The following is a 20694-nucleotide window of genomic DNA, read 5'->3' on the forward strand; positions in this document are numbered from 1 at the left end:
CTTCACTATTATTCTCCAATGTAGAAAATAGTAAAAATATAGAAAAACCCTTTTTTTATGGAATATTTTATTGGCGTACAGAGGCCCATTATCAGCAACCATCACTCCTGTGTTCCAATGGCATATTGTGTTAGCCTTTTAAAATAAGCTTGGATTAGCTAATTGATCATTAGAAAACCCTTTTGCAATTAAATTAGCACAGCTGAAAACTGTCGGTCTGATTAAAGAAGCAATAAAACCAGCCTTCTTTAGACTAGGTGATTATCTGGAGCGTCAGCATTTGTGGGTTCAATTACAGGCTCAAAATGGCCAGAAACAAAGACCTTTCTTCTGAAACTCAGTCTATTCTTGATCTGATATAAAAATGAATAAATTATAAACCGGTAGACTAATAACTGACATCAACATTACTATTAAGACTAAGTGAGGTGTTTGTGTGTTTTGTTAATAAATGGCACAGTATGATTCTCTATCAAGTGTCTTTTAGATCTCCCAGTCTTGTTTCAGTTGGGAACTGACCAATAAAAACGTGTTAAACTAAAAACACCCTCAATAAAAACCGTCTAATTACAGAGCGCTGGTATAATGCCTATCGCTGTTGATCCTCCTACTTGTTGACACACCCACTTTCAGAAACTCCACATATGTATTTACCCATACTTGTAGCCATGTGCTACATGCATGCGCAGTTACAAGCCTGCTTGAGTTAGCGTCAGGCGGACAAGCAATATCCACTGTCGTATTACGGATGATGCCTGAGCTGGAATGTGAAGCTAACTGAAGCTGGATAGTTTTAGAAAACCCTGAGTAGATAGATATAGGTTGCTTCAAAGGATACCCGTTATCATTTAGCGATTTGTAATCATAAAGCTTTTCATATTACCCACAGCAATAATACCACCTCTGTACTTCAAAGAGTTTAAACTAACAAAATATTATTGATCTCTGAACATTTATTTCACATTTTCAAAATCAATATAATACAGCATCTTAAAAAGATAAAATATCTGACCTACAAAATCCATCCTAATACTTGTTTTTAAAAACATATCCAATGACATTTACATCAAGCAGCATAGTGAACACAGTAAAACATTTCAATTGGAGTAAATGAAAACATGAGCAGACAAATGTGCATTTCTTAAGTTGACTCCCAAATTAATTCCTACCATTCCCTCCTTTAAAAATGGAAGGAATTAATAACACAACCACACCAGAATGAACTTTGTACAAACGTATGGTGCAAATCCTGAAGTGACTTGAAGGCCCCTTTCCAATTCTGAGGTCTATTACTTAACAGACATAAAATTAAAGAACTCAAGAAATGTGACCTGAGAGGACATGGACATTTGGTTTCCAAATAGATTATTTAAAATCACAGAGTTTGACATCCATAATTAGAAACACTGTTCTTCCAATTATTCAGACATTTATACATGTTATGTGCATCACACAGATCATCATAAGTGAAAAGCTATACAAGTAGTTGTTTTTTGAACTAGATCAGCCATAGCTCTTTTCTCTTTCATGAGATAGTTGTTAAGCATAATCTCTTGTTTTGTTTCTTTTTTGTGATAAAAAATATATTTCATATTCAATAGGCTACATTGATATTATATTAATTAGTGTTACCAGTTAGTGTAATTTTCCTGTTGAGTCAACAATGGCTCATCTCAACACATAGAACAGTTACAAAAGATAGATGGTCCAGTAAAGACCTACACTGAGAAATTTCTGTTTATTAAACCGGTCATGCAATCAGTAAAATGTCCCGTCTAAGCATTGAAAATATGATCATCCACAGAGTATATAGCCCCCATCCAAAAACCTAAATATCCTTATAACACTCCCTTTCTTTTTCTTATTGCTTTTGTTCCACCGAGCATGGTAAGACTGGCCTCCTGTTGAGTGAATTTTAAAAGAAATTAAACATTTTCACAACTGATCTGGAACAGCCCTTTGAACAAAAACACACTCTAAAAGGATATTTTGGGATTTTGGCAATGAGGCCCATTATCTACTTCCCCAGAGCCATTTTTATGTCTGTGTCCAGTATGAAGGAAGTTAGAGGTAGTTTTGCGAGCCAATGCTAACTAGCATTAGCACAGTGACAAAGTCTATGGGTATCTGCTAGCAGATACGCGTAAGACTTCCAGTCATTGGGCTAACACTAGTTAGCAATTGCGCTAGCTAGCAACTTCCTTCAAACTGCACGAAGAGACAAATGGTATCTACGAGTTAACACGACTCTTCTTGCCAAAATCCTGAAGTATTCCTTTAAGAATGACTTTTTTTTTTTCAGTAGTAAGGTCGAATCTCCTCATATCCTGAATATCTTGGCCACTCTGGGCAGATCCCATGGGAGCACCTGGGACTACCGTAGTGATCGAAGTGAATTCCCAAATCAAAGGATTGCATCTGCTGGGTACTGCTGAAGCTACCCTGGCCATCACTCTTCAGAGCAGACCGGATAATCCTGTAGTTCTGGCCCTGGTTGCTGTCCCAGTATGTCTGCCCATTGACTTCATAGCAGATGGCAAACTCTACCTTCTCGTGTGGTATCAGTGCAGCTGGAAGGGAAACCTCAAAGGAGAAGGTATCACGGTCCGAGCCCGTGTATGTGTCCTTGACATAATGGCACTCCAAGTCGGTGTAGCTTTTCCAGGTGTCAAAGGTCAAACGCACCTTTAGAGACTTCTCGAAGGACAGGTTTTTTACCTTCACAGTTCCAGCCAATGCCCTCTTTTTCAACATGCAGTTTTCCAAGCAGACAAGCTCGGTCTCCAAACGCTGGCGGAAGAGCAGGTAGTCAGAAGAGGGCTGGGTGAAATCCAGCACCAGTCTGTCCTCATCTGTTAATTTGAGCGCAGTGCTGAACAGATCTGTGATGTTGAGTGGAATGTCAATGGCATCGTCGAACAGGGAATAAACCTTCACCTTGGTGAGGGCCAGGCCATTGTGGTCGGCAAAGGACACTCGCCTTTTGGGTTTCCCATTCTCCTCATGAATAGCGCCCTCTGATTTAATCTGTTTAGGAGAAGCAGAGGATTTGAACCTCAGGCAAGGGTTCAGACAGGGTCGTAGTGGTTTCAGTGATTTTGGGGTCCTGTAGCAGAAGTCATCGTTCGACAGGTAGAGCGGCATGGCAAATTCAATCAGCCTGGTAGACTTGAGGAAAAAGGCCAAATGCACTAAGGGAAGAAAAAAAAACATACCAGAAAGTTGTGGTGAAACAATTGTCATTCGACAAGTTACTTCAAACAATGTTTGCCAGAGAACAAATTCTCTAGTGAAATGCATACAGTATACTTGCTAAATTTGCACACAAAACATTATGCAACAGTAGGCTACATGTGTGGTCACAGAAACATAGCGTCTGACTTTCATTAAAGGAAATAGCTTATTTCAGCTGCTGACAGAGGTCCCGATTTATGTACAGCCATCACATGCCTCTGGTTGTATGTTGTATAAGATCAATTTTGAAGTTACCAAAAGGTATTCTCTAACCTTCCTTTTCAAGGTGAATAATCATGCCTTTACTATTTGTAGTCATTTGAAAAAAGGGAAGGTGATCATTTATAGCCTTCTGAAATGCTGTTTGTATTTTTCTCAAACAATCAATTAATTTGTTGTCTCCATACCTACATTTCATGTACTTGACACATTTGATTGGCTAGTCTTGTCTTGGTGGTGAAGCAGCAGCACCGTCATGAGTCCTCTGATATCTGACTAGGCAGCATACATTGCATTCGGGAAAGTTCACCTTTTCCACATTTTGTTACGTTACAACCTTATTCTAAAATGGATTAAATTGTTTTCCCCCTCAATCTACAGACAATACCCCATAATAACAAAGCGAAAATTGGTTTAGAAATGTTAACACATTTATTTAAAAAAATAACAAATACCTTTTTTTTTTTACAAAAGTAATTAAACTCTTTGCTATGAGACTCGAAATTGAGCTCAGGTGCATCTTGTTTCCATTGATCATCCTTGAAATGTTTCTACAACTTGTTTGGAGTCCACCTGTATTAAATTCAAATGATTGGACACGATTTGGAAAGGCACACCTGTCCATTTAAGGTCCCATAGTTGACAGTGCAGGTCAGAGCCAAAACCAAGCAATGAGGTCGAATGAATTGTCTGTGGAGCTATGAGACATGATTGTGTCGCGGCACAGATGCGGGGAAGGGTAACAAAACATCTCTGCAGCATTGAAGGTCCCCAAGAACAGTGGCCTCCATCATTCTTAAATTGAAGAAGTTTGGAACCATCACGACTCTTCCTAGAGCTGGCCGCCCAGCCAAACTGATCAATCAGTGGAGAAGGGCCTTGGTCAGGAATGTGACCAAGAACCTGATGGCCACTGACAGAGCTCAAGTTCTCTGGTCTGTAGGGACCAAGCTTGAACTTTTTGGCCTGAATGCCAAGCTTCACGTCTGGAGGAAATCAGACATCACCTGGCCAATACCATCCCTACAGTGAAGTATGGTGGTGGCAGCATCATGTTGTGGCGATGTTTTTCAATTAATCAATTTTAGAATAAGGCTGTAACGTAACAAAATGTGGAAAAAGTGAAGGGGTCTGAATACTTTCCTAATGCACTGTAGTTCCTGTAAACTTTGCATTAGCTATATGGTTGTTTTTGTCATACTACTTGGAGTTGTTTAGTATGTCTACTTTGTCTGTCCACATTGTTTACCTTTGAACAATGTGTGTGAAGGAACAAAGATGCGCTCTGAGTGATAGGCTTCACCAGCATTTACAGCGCACTTCCGGGTTTTCCGATCACAAGTAAAACCGATTACGAGTATCAACTGTGATAAAACGGATACGATAACGAGGAGATCGGCACAACGCTAGTGTTCACTTAAGACTACGGCAGCAGAGCGTTTTAGCAAATTCAGAGTGCAGGCTGACGTGGACTCAATCCTAGGTCTCCTTGCATGTCAGTGACAGAGCCAACAGTTTCTTCACTTGGTTGTGCTCATGGCCATTAGAAGATTATACCTATAGTCTGAAGTTGCAGGGAGAAACGGTGTGTGTGAACAGTGACAAACCTCACCCACAAAAGGCCCCAGTCCTTGACTCACAGCACTCTCCTTTACCCGCTGTCCTGTCTGCTCTGGGGCACCTGTGAGAGATTTCACCTCAAATGCCCACATTCATTTACTACTGTGGATGAACTGGGTCTCTGTCCTGCACTGTAATATTAGCGTCCACTTGAACCATTTTAGAAATCACTCAGTTTTCCTAAGTGCACCAATATTTCAACTTACATTTTTCAAAATACAAGGTAAATTAGAACATTTGGGAAAACGTTATTAAAAACAATTTTACATGGTATTACATTTTTTTAAAGTAAACATTTTAAATAGTGAAATACTTTTACGAGTGCGTCTGAACATTTTGATATTTAAACATACTAATATTATTCAATTTGAACGATCATATTCTATAATTGGATTGATAAGAGTAACACGCCCCCTTGGACTATACATTGTGTTTCAAAGCGATGTTACGTGCCGTCACCAACATGAAAATGGCTGCTGTGGCTTCTGTTACATAGTATGAGGACAAAAAAATGTTTTATTAAAAACTAGTAGCTAGTATTTTAATAATCTTCGATTTGATAGTCAGTGCGTTCCGACCTGTGGGGTTCTCCAGCTGTACTTACTGCTGAATACACAGGTCGAACCTATTCTGGCTAGCTCCTTGTATAGGGCTGGCTGTATGCCCCCATGGGTTCTCGAAAGCTTATATCTGACAGATTTATTTGGCTACACTACTAAACTTTAACCCCTTACATGGATTTCAAAACAGTAATGCTACCGATATGGCCATTATTTACTCAGTGTTACGCACATGTTGTCCTGTATTTAGTATTACGCCAGATTTAGATAGGTTTTCAGCGCTATTATTTCAGGGGTATATTCATTCCGCCCATTCGGTTGCAAAACGTGTCTTAAACGGAACCTAAGGAACGAAGCGGGGACGGAGCTAAATGAACTTGTCCAATAGAAGTTCGAGTTTTGCTCAGTTTGGTTCTTAAACGGTTTCCGTAATGAATATACCGCTGGTTTCAGCTTCTTTGAATATGGAACAAAAACGGAACTTAATGTTATAGGCTAGGTTATTAACCACTGCAAACTGGAGTGGTTAGTAACTAACACAAGTTATATTTTTATTCAGTCAAGAAACAAACTTACCTTGTGCAGTTTGTTAGAAATATTTGCAATTAATTAAGCGATAGGGTACGTCTACCAGTCAGAAATCACCATTGCACGGTCATCAGCGGTAAAAGCTCCTCTGCCGTGTCGTTTATATGTGGGCTACAATGTAGGTATAGAGATCACTTTTGCAGCAATGTTACACTATAATTGCTACAAATCAATTACCTGTCGCAACTTCACGAACTGTACCCAGTTTTAGTCATGCCACCGGCTCGTTGCTTTAAACGCCATACTGGGTTCATAGGGTATATAAATAAAAGAAAACATGCTTGTTTCACGTGAACGTGTACCTGTAACCAATCACAGTAGGCCGTGAAGGAATGCTCGGTGAATGATGGGGCACGTTCGAGACAGTGGATATATGGTTTTGTAGAACGACTGTGAGACCGTCAGTTCCGGTGACTTTTTCAAAGGACATTCTACTCCAAAATGAATGAGAAAAAAAACATCTCAATATAATAGCATTACACCAAATAACATATTGGTCCATATCAGATTATGCTGTTTTGCAATAAGCATTATCACCTGTAGCCCAACTGATCGTCAGTAGTGAAGGGGGAAATCAATAGTTACATGTTTATTTTAGTTTTTATTTTACCTTCATTTAACTAGGCAAGTTAGTTAAAAACAAACGTTTATTTTCAATGACGGCCTATGAACACTGGGTTAACTGTCTTGGGCAGAACGACATTTTTACCTTGTCAGCTCGGGGATTCAATCTTGCAACCTTTTGGTTACAAGTCCAACGCTCTAGGCTACTTGCCGCTCCATATTGCAGTATTATTTTGGATGATATTATATCGCTACTTGGACTCCGCTAGTATCGATTTGTAAAAATAGGTAGTGTTAGCTAGCGCTAGTCGGCTGTATCTGCTCCAGGACTCTGATATTTTTTATGTTTTTAAATAGTCAGCTCTTTTAGTTCCATTACTGATCAAAACGATTTTTCACGTCTCGCTGCAGCAGACATTTCGTGAGCAATATGTTTGGAACATCAAATCGCAGTATCGAATCACAATACATATACAATCTGTCACATACACGAAGGGAGTCAGGAAGCAGGTGCAGAAGAAGCGTTTAATAACAATGATGACAGGAAAATGAACATAACAAGGGATGCATACTGAACATGAAAGCAAACCAATACCACCTGATGACTGAGGCTAAATAAAGGGAAGGTAATCAAGGTGATGATGAAGTCCAGGTGTGCGTATTAATGGGGAGCAGGTGTGCATAATCAGTTGCCAGAACCGGTGGTTAGTAGACAGCGCTGGAGAGGGTGAGCGGATAGGAGAGCAGGTGGGGGTGTGACAGAATCTGAATAATTGCAATACATATTGTATCGGCACCTGAGATAACATCGTATCGTGAGGTCTCTGGCAATTTCCAGCCCTACTAATCAGTGGCTATAAATAAAAAGGCTGAAGGAGAGGGTTGCCCATCTGCATTTACACCAATGGGCTAGTCATTACCTAGTCCCAGATCAAACACTACAATTTATTTTGTTGTTAGTTGGCAATATATGACTTGATTGTCCCCCAAAAACATGTATTGAATGCTTTTAAACCTGTTAAACCCGATCTGTGTTACATTGGGTGTGTTTGAGCAGTAAGGCTAGACGAAAAGTAGACGACAGGTCAAGAAGTGAAGTTGGGGGAGGTGCATCTGCGACAGCTGAGAGTTGGACACTATTGTGGTTTACCAACAGCAAGACTCTGTGCAACATGGCAGTGTTGCCATTGTTTAAAAAAACAACATATTTGTAATGTCCAAATAAACACGTCTCCAAACCCCATATCACACACTTACAAACTGTAAATATACACTGAGTGTACAAAACATTAAGAATACCTTCCTAATATTGAGTTGAACCCCACCCCTCGTTTGTCCTCAGAACAGCCTCAATTTGTCGGGGCATGAACTCTACAAGGTGTCAAAAGCATTCCACAGGGATACTGGCCCATGTTGACTGCTTACCACAGTTGTGTCAAATTGGCTGGATGTCCTTTGGGTGGTGGACCATTCTTGATACACACAGGAAACTATTGAGCGTGAAACACCCAGCAGCGTTCTTGACACAAACCTGTGCGCCTATAAACTACTACCATACCCCTTTCAACCAATCATTAGGCTGTTTTTATTTGATCTCCGCAAACGTGACCAAAGAAGTGGCTGAAACAGGAACCAACTTTGGCATTCATGTATACAAATGAATGTGATATTTGAGGCTCTCTCTCATTAGTGGCAATTGTGCGTAACGATACCAGAATTCAGATATGTCATTGCACTATCGGCGCACACTATGCTTCATTGTGCCAATAAATCAACTTTTTAGTTTTTTTCAAATTGCTGGGGTCTTGAAGCTAAAATTGGGATCATGTGTGCTTTGCTAATAACCATACAAAAAAAAGAGCATTGTACGATACAGCGAAATTAGCAAAACAAGGAATTTGTGGTAAGTGCATTAAGGCCACCATCTTTATGCACCTCCGCTACTGATGGTAAAATGTACACACATTTATTTACAGTTTGTTAGTGTGTGATATAGGGGTTAGAGACGTGTTTATTTTGACAATACAAAGAAAAACGTGTATAAACAATCGCAACACTGACATGTTGCACTGAGCCTTGCTGTTGGAAAACCACATCAGTGTCCCACTTTCTGCTGTAATGGATGCACCTCCCTGACTTCCATCCCGCAGTCGGTTGCTTCAGCCTTACCACTCAAACAAGCCCATTGTCACTAAGCCCTTGCAGAGAAACTACATGATCAAAATCACATCACTTCATTGGTCTGACATCATATAGGGGGGAGGAGCAAGCTTCAAACTGGAAGTTCATCAAAGCACATGGTAAGAAAAAAAGCACATGGTAAGATCAGTGACATAGCTTTTTTTAATGTTTTAATGTTAAGGTTATAAAACTGTCATAACTAATGCACTGTGCCAAATTGTGATGTAAACATGCATACTATGTACTTGTAAAACAAAATAAATAAAAAAGTTGACAATATTATGTTTACATTTTCTAATTGAGTAATCTTTGTTGTCCCGCTTTACAAACTAAGGTAGGACAGTATTATAATTGGATCTATTTCCAATGGAGGAAAAATATCCAGTTTACATCAGGATTCCCTGTACTTAGGAGGATGTCTTCCCTGTAACGCAGTGTTGAGATTGCCTGCAATGACAACAAGCTCAGTCCGATGATGCTGTGACACACCGCCCCAGACCATGATGGACCCTCCACCTCCAAATCGATCCCGCTCCAGAGTACAGGCCTCGGTGTAACGCTCATTCCTTCGACTATAAACGCGAATCCGACCATCACCCCTGGTGAGACAAAACCGTGGCTCGTCAGTGAAGAGCACTTTTTGCCAGTTGAGTTTATTAACTAACATACAGTACAAGCAAAGAATTGGTTTTACCCCTGCTTTGGGCAACCACTCAACCTACTGCCAGTCAAGTCCATGGCAATGCAGACATAAGGATAACTAGATTTAGACACATTTTTACTCTCAATTCTAAGCTATGAAGTGTAAATGGTATTCATAAAGCTAGCCGGCTAGTTAAACATCCAAAAAACAATCTAAAACGAAAACAACATGTAAAATCTTCATGGCTAGCTAGCTAGCGAATTAGCCTGTTTGTCCCATTGACTTAGCATGGGTTGCGGTTAGCATGCTAATCAATTAGCATGAGCGCCACCTTGGACACAGTATGTATTTATTAACGTATTATGATATATTACACAAAGGGTGGGTCTAATCCTGAGTGTTGATTGGTTTACAACCGCATTCTAGCCAGTGTCTATTCTACAAGTTACCACAGGCTAAATCTATGCCATTATATGCCTATTTACTCTGTTCCATCTAACTGCGCAATCTACTATCTCATCAGCCCAGCCAGGGAATATATAAACTTGATCTCCACTATAAAAAGCATCTATTCATTATCTCACATTTCGTTCAGAGTAACATTTAGTTTTCAACATCAGAGATTTGTATAAACCTTGCTGCCTGTCTCTCCGATATTTGCAACATTATTTCAATATTCAAATTCGATCTCTAGCTGTCCTATAGTAATGTGGAATGTGTAGGGAGTCGGGATGAGACAGGCAGGCAGCTTTTCTCAGCCAATCAAAATCATGAATCAGCATATTTTTTATGGATATATATACAAAGGACTATCAATAGAAAACAGGTCAAACGAAACGAAGTGCAGCTAGTAGGCTCTTTCCAGCTTCAGTTTGAAGTTATTGTGTTAGCTCTGTTGTTGGCTAGCCCCTCTGAACAACAATGTCCTGACGAGAGCACATTTCCTACGGCAGGTGAAATCGCACATCATTAGCTCATTGTTATGGATGTATCCAAATAGATGTCATTAGAAAACAGCTTAGACAAACGCAAATGCAGCTACTTTGTTGTTATTCTGGCTGCACTGTTTGACATGACTGTAAGTTAGTTCTAGCTAGCTAACTATGGCTAAGGGATAAGAACGTTGCCAGCCAGTATGGCAATGGAACATTTAGAACGAACGACTGGGTCGCGTCCATAGATACAGAACAAAAAGACTGAACAACTGGGTCGCGTCTCTGCCAACCGAACCGATAGAACGAACGACCCGCTGGCTTGGGTAGCAACCCTAGATTTGTGTTGGGACTATATCTTGTGGAATAATGAAATAGTATTAATACATTAATCAATAACGTTTTTAATGAAAATGTGTATTTTAATATGTTGGTAAAATATGTATTTTGGTATGTTGGTAACAAACACTGTCTTTGAGGGCATTATCACTTCAATATTGTAGTGGAGCAACATATGAGAAGTGAATGGCCAACATTTCACTCCAACATGGGTGTTGATTTTCTCTCGCTACTGCTCAAAAAACGGTCACCATATTTTCCTAAATATTTTGAAACAACAGACTCATCACATGACCAATAGCTGAGCTCTGATTGGAGGATTCCTACAAAGGAGGAGTTGTCGATCAAGGGCGCGTTTGTAAATTCACTCATGCTATCTATGATTTCAGAGCACTCTCTTCTGAGTGTGCCAGAGCGCAGGCAACACCCGTCGAATATGACTGGTGTCATTAAAGTTGGCAAAAAAAACATCATTACATTGTTGCCAAGAGCACAGTTACATCATGACTAGACTGGGCACGTCGCGTGTGCGAGCGTCCCAAAATACATTTAGAAATCCATGTTATTCAGTTATTGCACCCACACTGCTCGTGCGTGCCAACGAGCGTCTGCGTTGCCAAGGGCTAAAATAGAAGTCATTCCTATTTCTGACGCAGATCGCGCTGCAAGTCCTGCCTCTCCCATCTCCACATTGGTTTATAGAAGCAGGTACCCACGTGCCATCTTCTCATTGGTTATACCCACGTGGGTGATTGAAAGACTAACTGTTTTGCCGGTTGTCGTGGTAGTACTATGAAAGTGTAGATGCCAATCACCATATAAGTTCAAAGGTGAAAAAGCCTGGAAGGAGGAGAGATGACTAGAAACGATTTGGTTGACCGTTTTATGTGTGGATTAATTGTCGAAGTTAATGTAATTGGTTCAGAGTTTGTTTTGATATTTTAACCTGCGTGTCTTGATCGCGTTTGATGTGGGGGGACAAAGTAAATTTATGCACGATGGCGCACACACGCAGCCGGTTTGGGTTCCGTGAAAACAGTCACCAACACTCTAGATAACATGAAAACAGACTAACCAGCTCTGCTAGGGCGAGTAAAATGGTCTGGAAGTAGCTAGCTAGCCAACTTGACCAGTTAGCTTGGTTGCTTGACTGCTGTTGTGAGGTCAGAACGCTTGGATCAACCCTACTCCTCAGCCAGACCATCCAGTGTGTGCTCTGAACGCTCAGAAGGGGAAATACTTTGAATTTATGGACAATCTGACAATGCTTTGAATTACAAATGCCCAGAGTGCCCTTTAAGGGCACTCCGGCACTACAGAGTAAATTTACGAACACATCCCAAGATTCCCCAGATATTAAAAGTTACTCATTTTCAATGTAAAATAGTAGCAACAACCATTGCTAGGCAATATTGCCTCTCAAAATTGCCAGTGTATCCAAGGGCCTTAACACAACTAAACCATGTTGCTTCTTACAACTCTGGTGTTAAAATGGCGCTGCTCGCTCAATTTTTAGGAGTTGAAAAATAATGTAGGTGTCATAGAAAGCTGTGATCCTCCTCTTTTAACAGTAACTGCTTTCAAATGTTTTTTCCCCGCAACTGCATTAAGAAATGTTGTGCAATGACTGGGCATGCATATTTCCCTTGCCGGGCTTTCAAATCCCTGGAGAGAAGAATATTATTTTCTTCATAGAATGCAACAAGCTGACCAATTGAATAGGTAAACTATTCTACTAAGGGTATTCTTATTTTGCTGTTGGTTGCTTGTGTGGCTGGCTGAGAAAAATGTAATGTGGACAACAATTTTTTTGTGTCAAATTGTTGTAGGTAAAATGTGCATAGCCATTGGTACTGGGGCTCTTGCCTGAAGACTGTTATATAAATATTCATACACATAGCTCATATAAACAAAGACATTCCATCGCAAGAACACATACACCCAGCCATAAGACTGACCCCCTCTGTTCTCTTCTTTCACGACCCCCTCTGCTCTCCGGTATCAGATTTCCAGACACACAAATATCTCCTTGTATAAACACACATCTCATCCCCCTCTACTGGCCGGTCCCAAGAGCAAAGGACTTTTGCTGTGCACCAATGGGGCCCGCTCTGGCTAGAGCAAGGCCCGCCTCCAACCCTCCGACCAGTCAGAAGACCGAAACGACAAGACTCCACCTACTTTATTCTATGTATAAAAATGAATGTAACCTTTGTATAAGGTCTCTTTTTCACCTGACTCCTTGCCGAGTTATGTGAACTAGATCCGTGCACGTAAAACTGCAGGACAAGATATCTTTGACTCATTAAAACTGTCTTTTGTTACAACTGAAATCCACTCTGTCCAGCGGCCGTGATTTGGTCTCAACTTTCCAGTATTTAAACACTAACAGAACTTGGTAGCGTGAGGATGGTTATTCTTGAATTCGATCTATGATAAGTTAGTGTGAGAGGACGAGACTGATCACGGCTCAAAAAATCAGACGGAAGAGTGAGCCATTCATCTTGCCTCAGGAAATCTGATCGGAGCGCTCTAAATAAGGTGAGCAGAGCCTGTTAAATCGAAATCTGCATATTGTATTATAGCCTAAACCAAATTTTGATCAGAAAGTACTGGGCGTGAGTATGAATCGTTGCCAAAAAATGTTTTACACAAGAACCTAAGGCATTGATTAAATATATCTTGTTTTGTATTAAAAAATAAAAATAAAAATAATTTTTTTATTTTTTTTATTAATTGGCCTATACTCAGTTATTTTAATAGGAATGTGTGAATTGTGATTGACCAATGTGTTAAATTCCTCCAGGGACCCTATTTGTTCTGAAATCTGCATAGAAAACTGTCCTAATTATATATGTATTGGGTTGTGTATAGAGGTGACGTTAAATATTGGCTGTGTTTTAACACGTAAAGGTGTGGTTATAGTTGAATGATAGATGAACCGAATCTGCAAGTAAAAATGTCCTATTTTGATACGTTCTGTACTATCGAATAAGGTCTTGTGGAGGTGTGGTTATAGTTGAATGATAGATGAACCGAATCTGCAAGTAAAATCTCCTGTTGATACATATAATATCGAATAGGTCTTGTGGAGGTGTGGTTGGATTGAATGAATCTGCATGAAAAATGCCCTATTAAAAAGCTGTGTATTATTTAATAGGTTATGTAAGAGGTGTAGTCGAGTAGATACAGGCTATGTAAGTTTGGCGTTCCACAAGACAGAGATCGGGAATGAGGTGGCTATTGCACATCAAACAAAACATATGAACCAGAGTTGACGTTCCATGATTTTAAGACCGGGGAAATTAAATTGAAAGAAACGTTTGTCGCGGAGTAAACCGCTAGGTTGGGATACGTAACTGGGCTATTATGCACACGTGCTGATAGACAAAGCTACCTTAGTAGTCGAATGGCCGTGCAACTTTGATTGACAGCAGCCGGGCTAAAACACTGATTTTCACTTTTTTCATTCCTGTTGATATTGCCTAAAGTTTAAAATTATTCTGACAATTGCTATAGAATCGCTGGAATTTACTGATATAAGTTCATAAAGGAACTTACTGAATTGTTTCTAGAAAGTATTTAAATAAGCCGCCGAGCTTAGTACAGACTTTGTTTGACAGATGCTAAAAGCTACACACTGATTTTTGTTTTTTTTATTCTATCCATATTTTCTAAAGAGATAGAAGTATTCTGACAATTGCTATAGAATCGCTCAAATTTACTGATATAAGTTCATAAAGGAAGTTACTGAATTATTTACAGAAAGTATTTAAATAATTCACTGAACAACTCTTAGTTTTCTAGAAATTCTATCTATCTTTCCTACAGAGCTAGAATTACTTTGAAAATTGTTATAGAACCGCATATATTCACTGATATATTGTTCCAAAAGGAAATCGCCGAATCATTTCTAGAAAATTACCTAAACAAATCGCTGAACAGATTCGAATTACATGCCGGAGAGGCACACACGTAACTGCAACCACATTACTGATCTGTGCGAGGGTGGAGGCGCATGCGAGGAGTCTGAGCTAACACCACAGTACGGGCTGGGTATACAAAGATAGAAATAAACACCACACAAAGGACTGACTAAAACTTAGATAAACGCATTATACACATTATCAGACGACTTAGATAAAATGTCTGCAGCCACCACGCCCAAACAAATGATTGCAGTAGAAACTCAAGACCAATGGGAGCAGCCAGATAACACTCAGATCGTAGCACAGATTGTCTCTCAGATGATCCAACAGCAGGCAGCCCCACCACCCCATTACCCTCCCCCACAGTGGTATATCCTGCAACAGCAACGGGCTCAACGAGGCCCCTACACTGGACCATACAGAGGGGGAAACTACCAGTGGTATAACTGCGGAATTCCCGGTCACTATGCCAGATATTGCACGAAACCACTCTCCCTGCAGCAACAGCAATGGAGAGAAAAAGGACGTGGAGGGGCACCAGGAAGAGGAAGAGGAGGACCCTCTCCTAGCCACATGCAGCAGGAGCAGCAAGATTACAACCAACCCTCCCACTTCAACACCTGATCGCCCAGTAAGAATGATGAGGATGCCACTCCTGCCGATGCCCACACTGTCTGAAACCCAAGAAGTGTACTGGCTAAAATGCCTACCCACAGGGCCTGCCACCCCTCACATCCAGTTTAAGTTCAACCAACTGAAAGCTCAAATCTACACTCTGCACCCATTTAAGACTCCCCAAGCTGAGATCCATTGCACACTCAATGCAACAGAAACTGATGACTGCCTCTACACTGCAGACTGGGACGAAGACATGATGCACCTGACCCCACCTATCAGCTGTTGTAACATTATGTGTGGCCCAGAGGGGGTGGCAGCACCGGTCATCCTACGATCAAGGAACCTCCATGCACCCCTGGCCTGGACGGCTGAAGCATCAACAGCCATAGCACTCCTGAAAACAGATATATCAGCGGCAGCAGCTCTGACTGCACCTGACTAAAAGAACAAGTTCCATTTGGATGTTTCTGAAAGGGAAGGATTCACCTCATCCGTCCTATTCCAGAAACAAGAGGGGGAGAGAAGGGTCTTGATGTACTACTCTTCAAACTTGACCACATTGAGGTAGGACAGACAACATGCTCCAGATACGTTGCTGCAGTAGCAAAAGCTATTGAAAAAACAGCTCACCTCGTAATGTCACCCTTCAATCAGCCATCATCCCTCAACCAGCATCGGCCCAATTAGCTGAAATCATCGGATTGACGCAGGCCCTCAGAGGAAAAGGAAAGACTGTGAATATCTATACAGACTCAGCCCATGCCCATGAAGCAGTCCACACTGATGGACCCAGAACTTTTATGAGAAACACATGGCCCCACACACGAAGGCAAACTAAAGACCCTCCAAAAGGCCTCGCACATTTGGTGGCACCCTCATATAAAAAATATGACTGACTTATTTTATGACGATGATTTATTTTGTGACGAATGCAATGTTTGTGACAGACACAACCCAAAGAAACCATATCGAACACCAATGGGCTCATACTTAGTACGTAATGCATGTTTTCAGGACATTAGTATAGACTACACCGACATGGGCCCCGACAATTTATCTAAAGGCAAACGCTATCTCCTAGTTATAGTAGATAGGTTCTCCAAATGGGTAGAGGCAATACCAACAAAAGGGGAGGATGCTAGTTCAGTCTTTAAGTGGCTACAAACCAAACTAATACCCAGGTATGGCATCCCAAGACAAATCAAATTTGACAAATGGCTCACATTTCAGTAACTAACACCTGAGACAGGTGGAAGAAAGATTTGGCATAACCCACAGATTTGGATCTGTGTACAGGCCCCAATCCCAAAATCTGGTGGAACGTCAAACTAAAAGCAAAAGCTAAGATAGCTAAAGTATGTGCCTCATGAGATAATGACTGGAAGAGTCATGCCTGGTTCACCAAGGGAGGGAGGTCATATGCCCGCTCTTACAACAAATTGTAATGTCTAATTATGTGAAAAAACTGACGGTTCTCTCTGCAGCAGTCTCTACCCAGGTTCACATGGTCCAGGAGGTGGAGCTGCCGGGGGACACGCCACTACTGAAGGTAAAAGTTGGTGACTGGGTGAGGGTTAACGTCCACAAGAGAAAGTGGCTGGAACCCAGGTGGACTGGACCGTACGAAGTGAAGGAGGTTACCTCACACTCAGTCCAGGTCAAAGATAAATCTGGCGCACCTTGGCACCACCTGACACATTGCACCCTAGCCCCAACTCCTTCCAGAACACTGACTGAAGTCAGAGCTGATTTTAGCGGCCTAAATTTGATTCCAAATGAAGACACTCCTTCCTCAGGTGATGCGGCATCAAACTCCGCCTCCCCTGAAAAAGGAGCCTCGCCCAGTTAGAGGGACATTTCTCCCTCCCTGGGTGAGGCTGGGGATATCTGGCCCTTTATTTGTGATATTCTTACTGATATCTGGGGTGTCCCTGGGCACTTTCACATGGTTAATTGAACAACTATTTCACCCTGCCACAACACGTACACCAACCCCTACACATGTCCCTAACTCCGTTCCTGATATCACTCCCTCCAATCACTCCCGTGCCAAACGTAGCACTACACCTACAGACCCACCATGCACACCAGACAAGGTTAGAAGCACCACCTTATGTATACCCACGAATGCAACCACCACCATTGCACTATAGTTTTCACATCTAATAGATGTGAAGAGGGGGATTTGTTATATAAATATTCATACACATAGCTCATATAAACAAAGACATTCCATCGCAAGAACACATACACCCAGCCATAAGACTGACCCCCTCTGTTCTCTTCTTTCACGACCCCCTCTGCTCTCCGGTATCAGATTTCCAGACACACAAATATCTCCTTGTATAAACACACATCTCATCCCCCTCTACTGGCCGGTCCCAAGAGCAAAGGACTTTTGCTGTGCACCAATGGGGCCCGCTCTGGCTAGAGCAAGGCCCGCCTCCAACCCTCCGACCAGTCAGAAGACCGAAACGACAAGACTCCACCTACTTTATTCTATGTATAAAAATGAATGTAACCTTTGTATAAGGTCTCTTTTTCACCTGACTCCTTGCCGAGTTATGTGAACTAGATCCGTGCACGTAAAACTGCGGGACAAGATATCTTTGACTCATTAAAACTGTCTTTTGTTACAACTGAAATCCACTCTGTCCAGCGTCCGTGATTTGGTCTCAACTTTCCAGTATTTAAACACTAACAAGACCCAAATTAAATTATTCCGCTGCTCTATAGATGGGTTATTTGACAGTGACGAAAACGCTTCAATGGGGCAGAAGTCCATGGGTTGTTGTGATTCTGGATAGCCGGATAGCTACCAACAAAGACAAGAAACTGCCATGTGGGGAATCGTAAGTAACTCGTTTCAGCTAGTGTCATCTTGTTTTGAGGTGTTTTGACTGATTTCATGTCAATATGGCTAAAATTCACTAGCTGGCTAACCAACAACTATAACAATGTATTTAAGAGACAACGAGTGCTACTTGTGCAAATGTATTTAAGGTTTCAATAAACATTGGAGATTAAATATAGTTTACATGTTGTCAACAATCTAAACCAACCCTGTCTGTTTTGCCCCATAGTTGTGCACGCATCGTTTGTGTTGCTAAATAACCAGTCTATGTTCGCTACATACTTCAGTCTGAGACTTGTCATGTTCAAAACAACTGGGGAATCGAAAGTTTCCGACTTCCGACATCAGTGCGTACAAGACAAAAGGGAACTGTTTAACCGTCATCCAACTCGGAAATCCAAGCCGGAAACTCTGGCATCTTTCTAGAGCTCCTACCTGAAGATCACTGACATGATTTGACCTCATTTTGAGTTCCCAGTTGTTTTGAAAACCCCAGCTACCCCTTCCATCACTCAGACACGGGCAGTACAGGAGCATCATGGCTAAAAGTAACAGACTGGCCTATAGCTTCTACCCACAGACAATCAGGCGGCTGAATAGCCACCTGCTCCCCCTGTCCCCTTCCTGCCCCTCCCTCCCCCTCAACAGACAATTACACTGCTCACACACCAATGGACATTTATATTGATCATTGTTACAGTTGTAAACATGTATACAGTATATATATATATTTTTTTTTTCCATTCACACCGGCACTGTTGGAGCTTGGAGCTTAAGTATGTCACTGTACACTGCAGCTACATCTGTGACCTGTGCAGGTGATCAAATACTAATCTAATCTTTGTTGTGATGTCAAAATGAGGGTTGTTGTAGCCTACAAAACAAACTCATCAGCGATTGGATAATCACTAACCAATCAGAGGATCAAAGCCAATTACGAATTTTCCAAACGCTGCTTTACCCATGTGTGTTCTGGTTCTGGCCCAACCCATCGGTTTCTGGGACCAATCAGGGGCCGGTTTCCGATAGCGATGGAATTTAGTGTTTTAATAATGCATCTTTCCTATGGCCGAAGATGTAACATGCATTTCCCAAAACATCATGCAGAGAGAACGGTCTCTAAGTGCGTTGTTGGAGCATGTGTCCATACTGATAGAATCAAAAGAAAGGGAGCTCTGTTCTCGGATCAGCTTTCAACATTAAAATCTTACTTTAACATTATAATTATTTCACAATACTGATGACGGATCAGATCCTAGGTTGATATTAGCACCTATGGCAGCAAATAAGGATTTACTAAATCAATGATTTGGCACATCATTGCGCACATATTAGGCTACACATTATGAAATATATTGAGACCAATTACAGACAGCCTACAAGTATAAAAATAAAATACAATAAATGTATTTCAATATGATTGAAATAGGTCTATAGTCTACGGTTTGTATTTTAATGCAGTCATCTCGGTCATTTGAATCATATTTTTAGACGTTGCTTGTTTGTATCAATTGCAAAGACATTGTCAACTTTGTATTTGGCAGTCACAGAGACCGATAGTCACAGAGACGGATAAACCATGTGATTCTATATTTAACGAAGATCTTCTTTGTATAAAGTGACGAGGGATGGCAAAAAGCATCGAGCGATGCATTTAGCTGTTCTACGAGTAGTCTGAGGCAGGCTTTAGATTACAAGGTTCTTCAAGTGCAACGTTAATAACGATGGTTTTGTGAAACAACTTGGAGATTTAACGATGCGCCTACAAAGGTTCTAATGATAAACTTAACCTTAAAATGCTTTTTGGAAACCGGGCCCAGAACAGTTAAAATTTGTTTGCGTTCTAGAAATTGCCAGGAAGGTACTCCAGACTTCCCTGCGGGTTCACGCTGAGTTCATTGTCGATAAAAGTGTCCCAGTTGTCCACAAATCCATCTGGAGTTACCTGGCTCGTTTGACTGGTAAGGCTGAATAAATAGACTGTAGCCGAAAGCGGAGGAGTGTAGTCAGAGGAGGTGCGGGTGCATCTGCGACAAGCGGATACTAGTGTGGTTTTCCGGTGGCAGGACTCAGATCAACATGGCAGTGTTGTCATTGTTTATAAAGGTTTATCTTTATACTGTTGAAATACACATGAACATTTTAGTCGTCACTCTTGTCCAGAGGAGCAAGTAGTGGTAAGTGCCTTGCACAACATCAGATTTGTCACCTAGTCGGCTCGGGGATTCGAGCCAGCGAACGTTTGGTTACTGGCCCAGCACTCTAAAATGCTAGGCTACATGCCTCCAACCCCCATATCACCAGTGGTGGAAAAAGTACTCGATTTTCATACCTGAGTAAAAGTAAAGATACCTGAATAGAAAATGACTCAATTAAAATGCTACTTGAGTAAAAGTCTAAAATTATTTTGTTT

The 20694-nt window shown here is 41.1% G+C and overlaps 1 protein-coding gene across 5 annotated transcripts in view; it reads right to left on the reverse strand.

The window, feature by feature from the left end:
* Positions 1-936: 936 nt before the first annotated feature.
* LOC110537139 (protein phosphatase 1 regulatory subunit 3B) overlaps positions 937-20694 on the reverse strand; it is a 36148-nt gene continuing 16390 nt past the window's right edge. The window contains exons 1-2 of one of the 5 annotated variants that reach the window (XM_036937127.1): positions 6524-6636; positions 937-3191 (exon numbers count right to left, since the gene is read on the reverse strand). In XM_036937127.1, coding sequence (XP_036793022.1) covers positions 2299-3144 — 846 coding nt within the window. In that variant the 5' untranslated portion in view covers positions 3145-3191; positions 6524-6636 and the 3' untranslated portion in view covers positions 937-2298. The other 4 variants (XM_021622942.2, XM_021622941.2, XM_036937125.1 and 1 more) reach the window with 4 other exon arrangements.

The sequence above is a fragment of the Oncorhynchus mykiss genome, chromosome 12 (genome assembly GCF_013265735.2).
Source record: "Oncorhynchus mykiss isolate Arlee chromosome 12, USDA_OmykA_1.1, whole genome shotgun sequence".
NCBI classification, from domain to species: domain Eukaryota; kingdom Metazoa; phylum Chordata; class Actinopteri; order Salmoniformes; family Salmonidae; genus Oncorhynchus; species Oncorhynchus mykiss.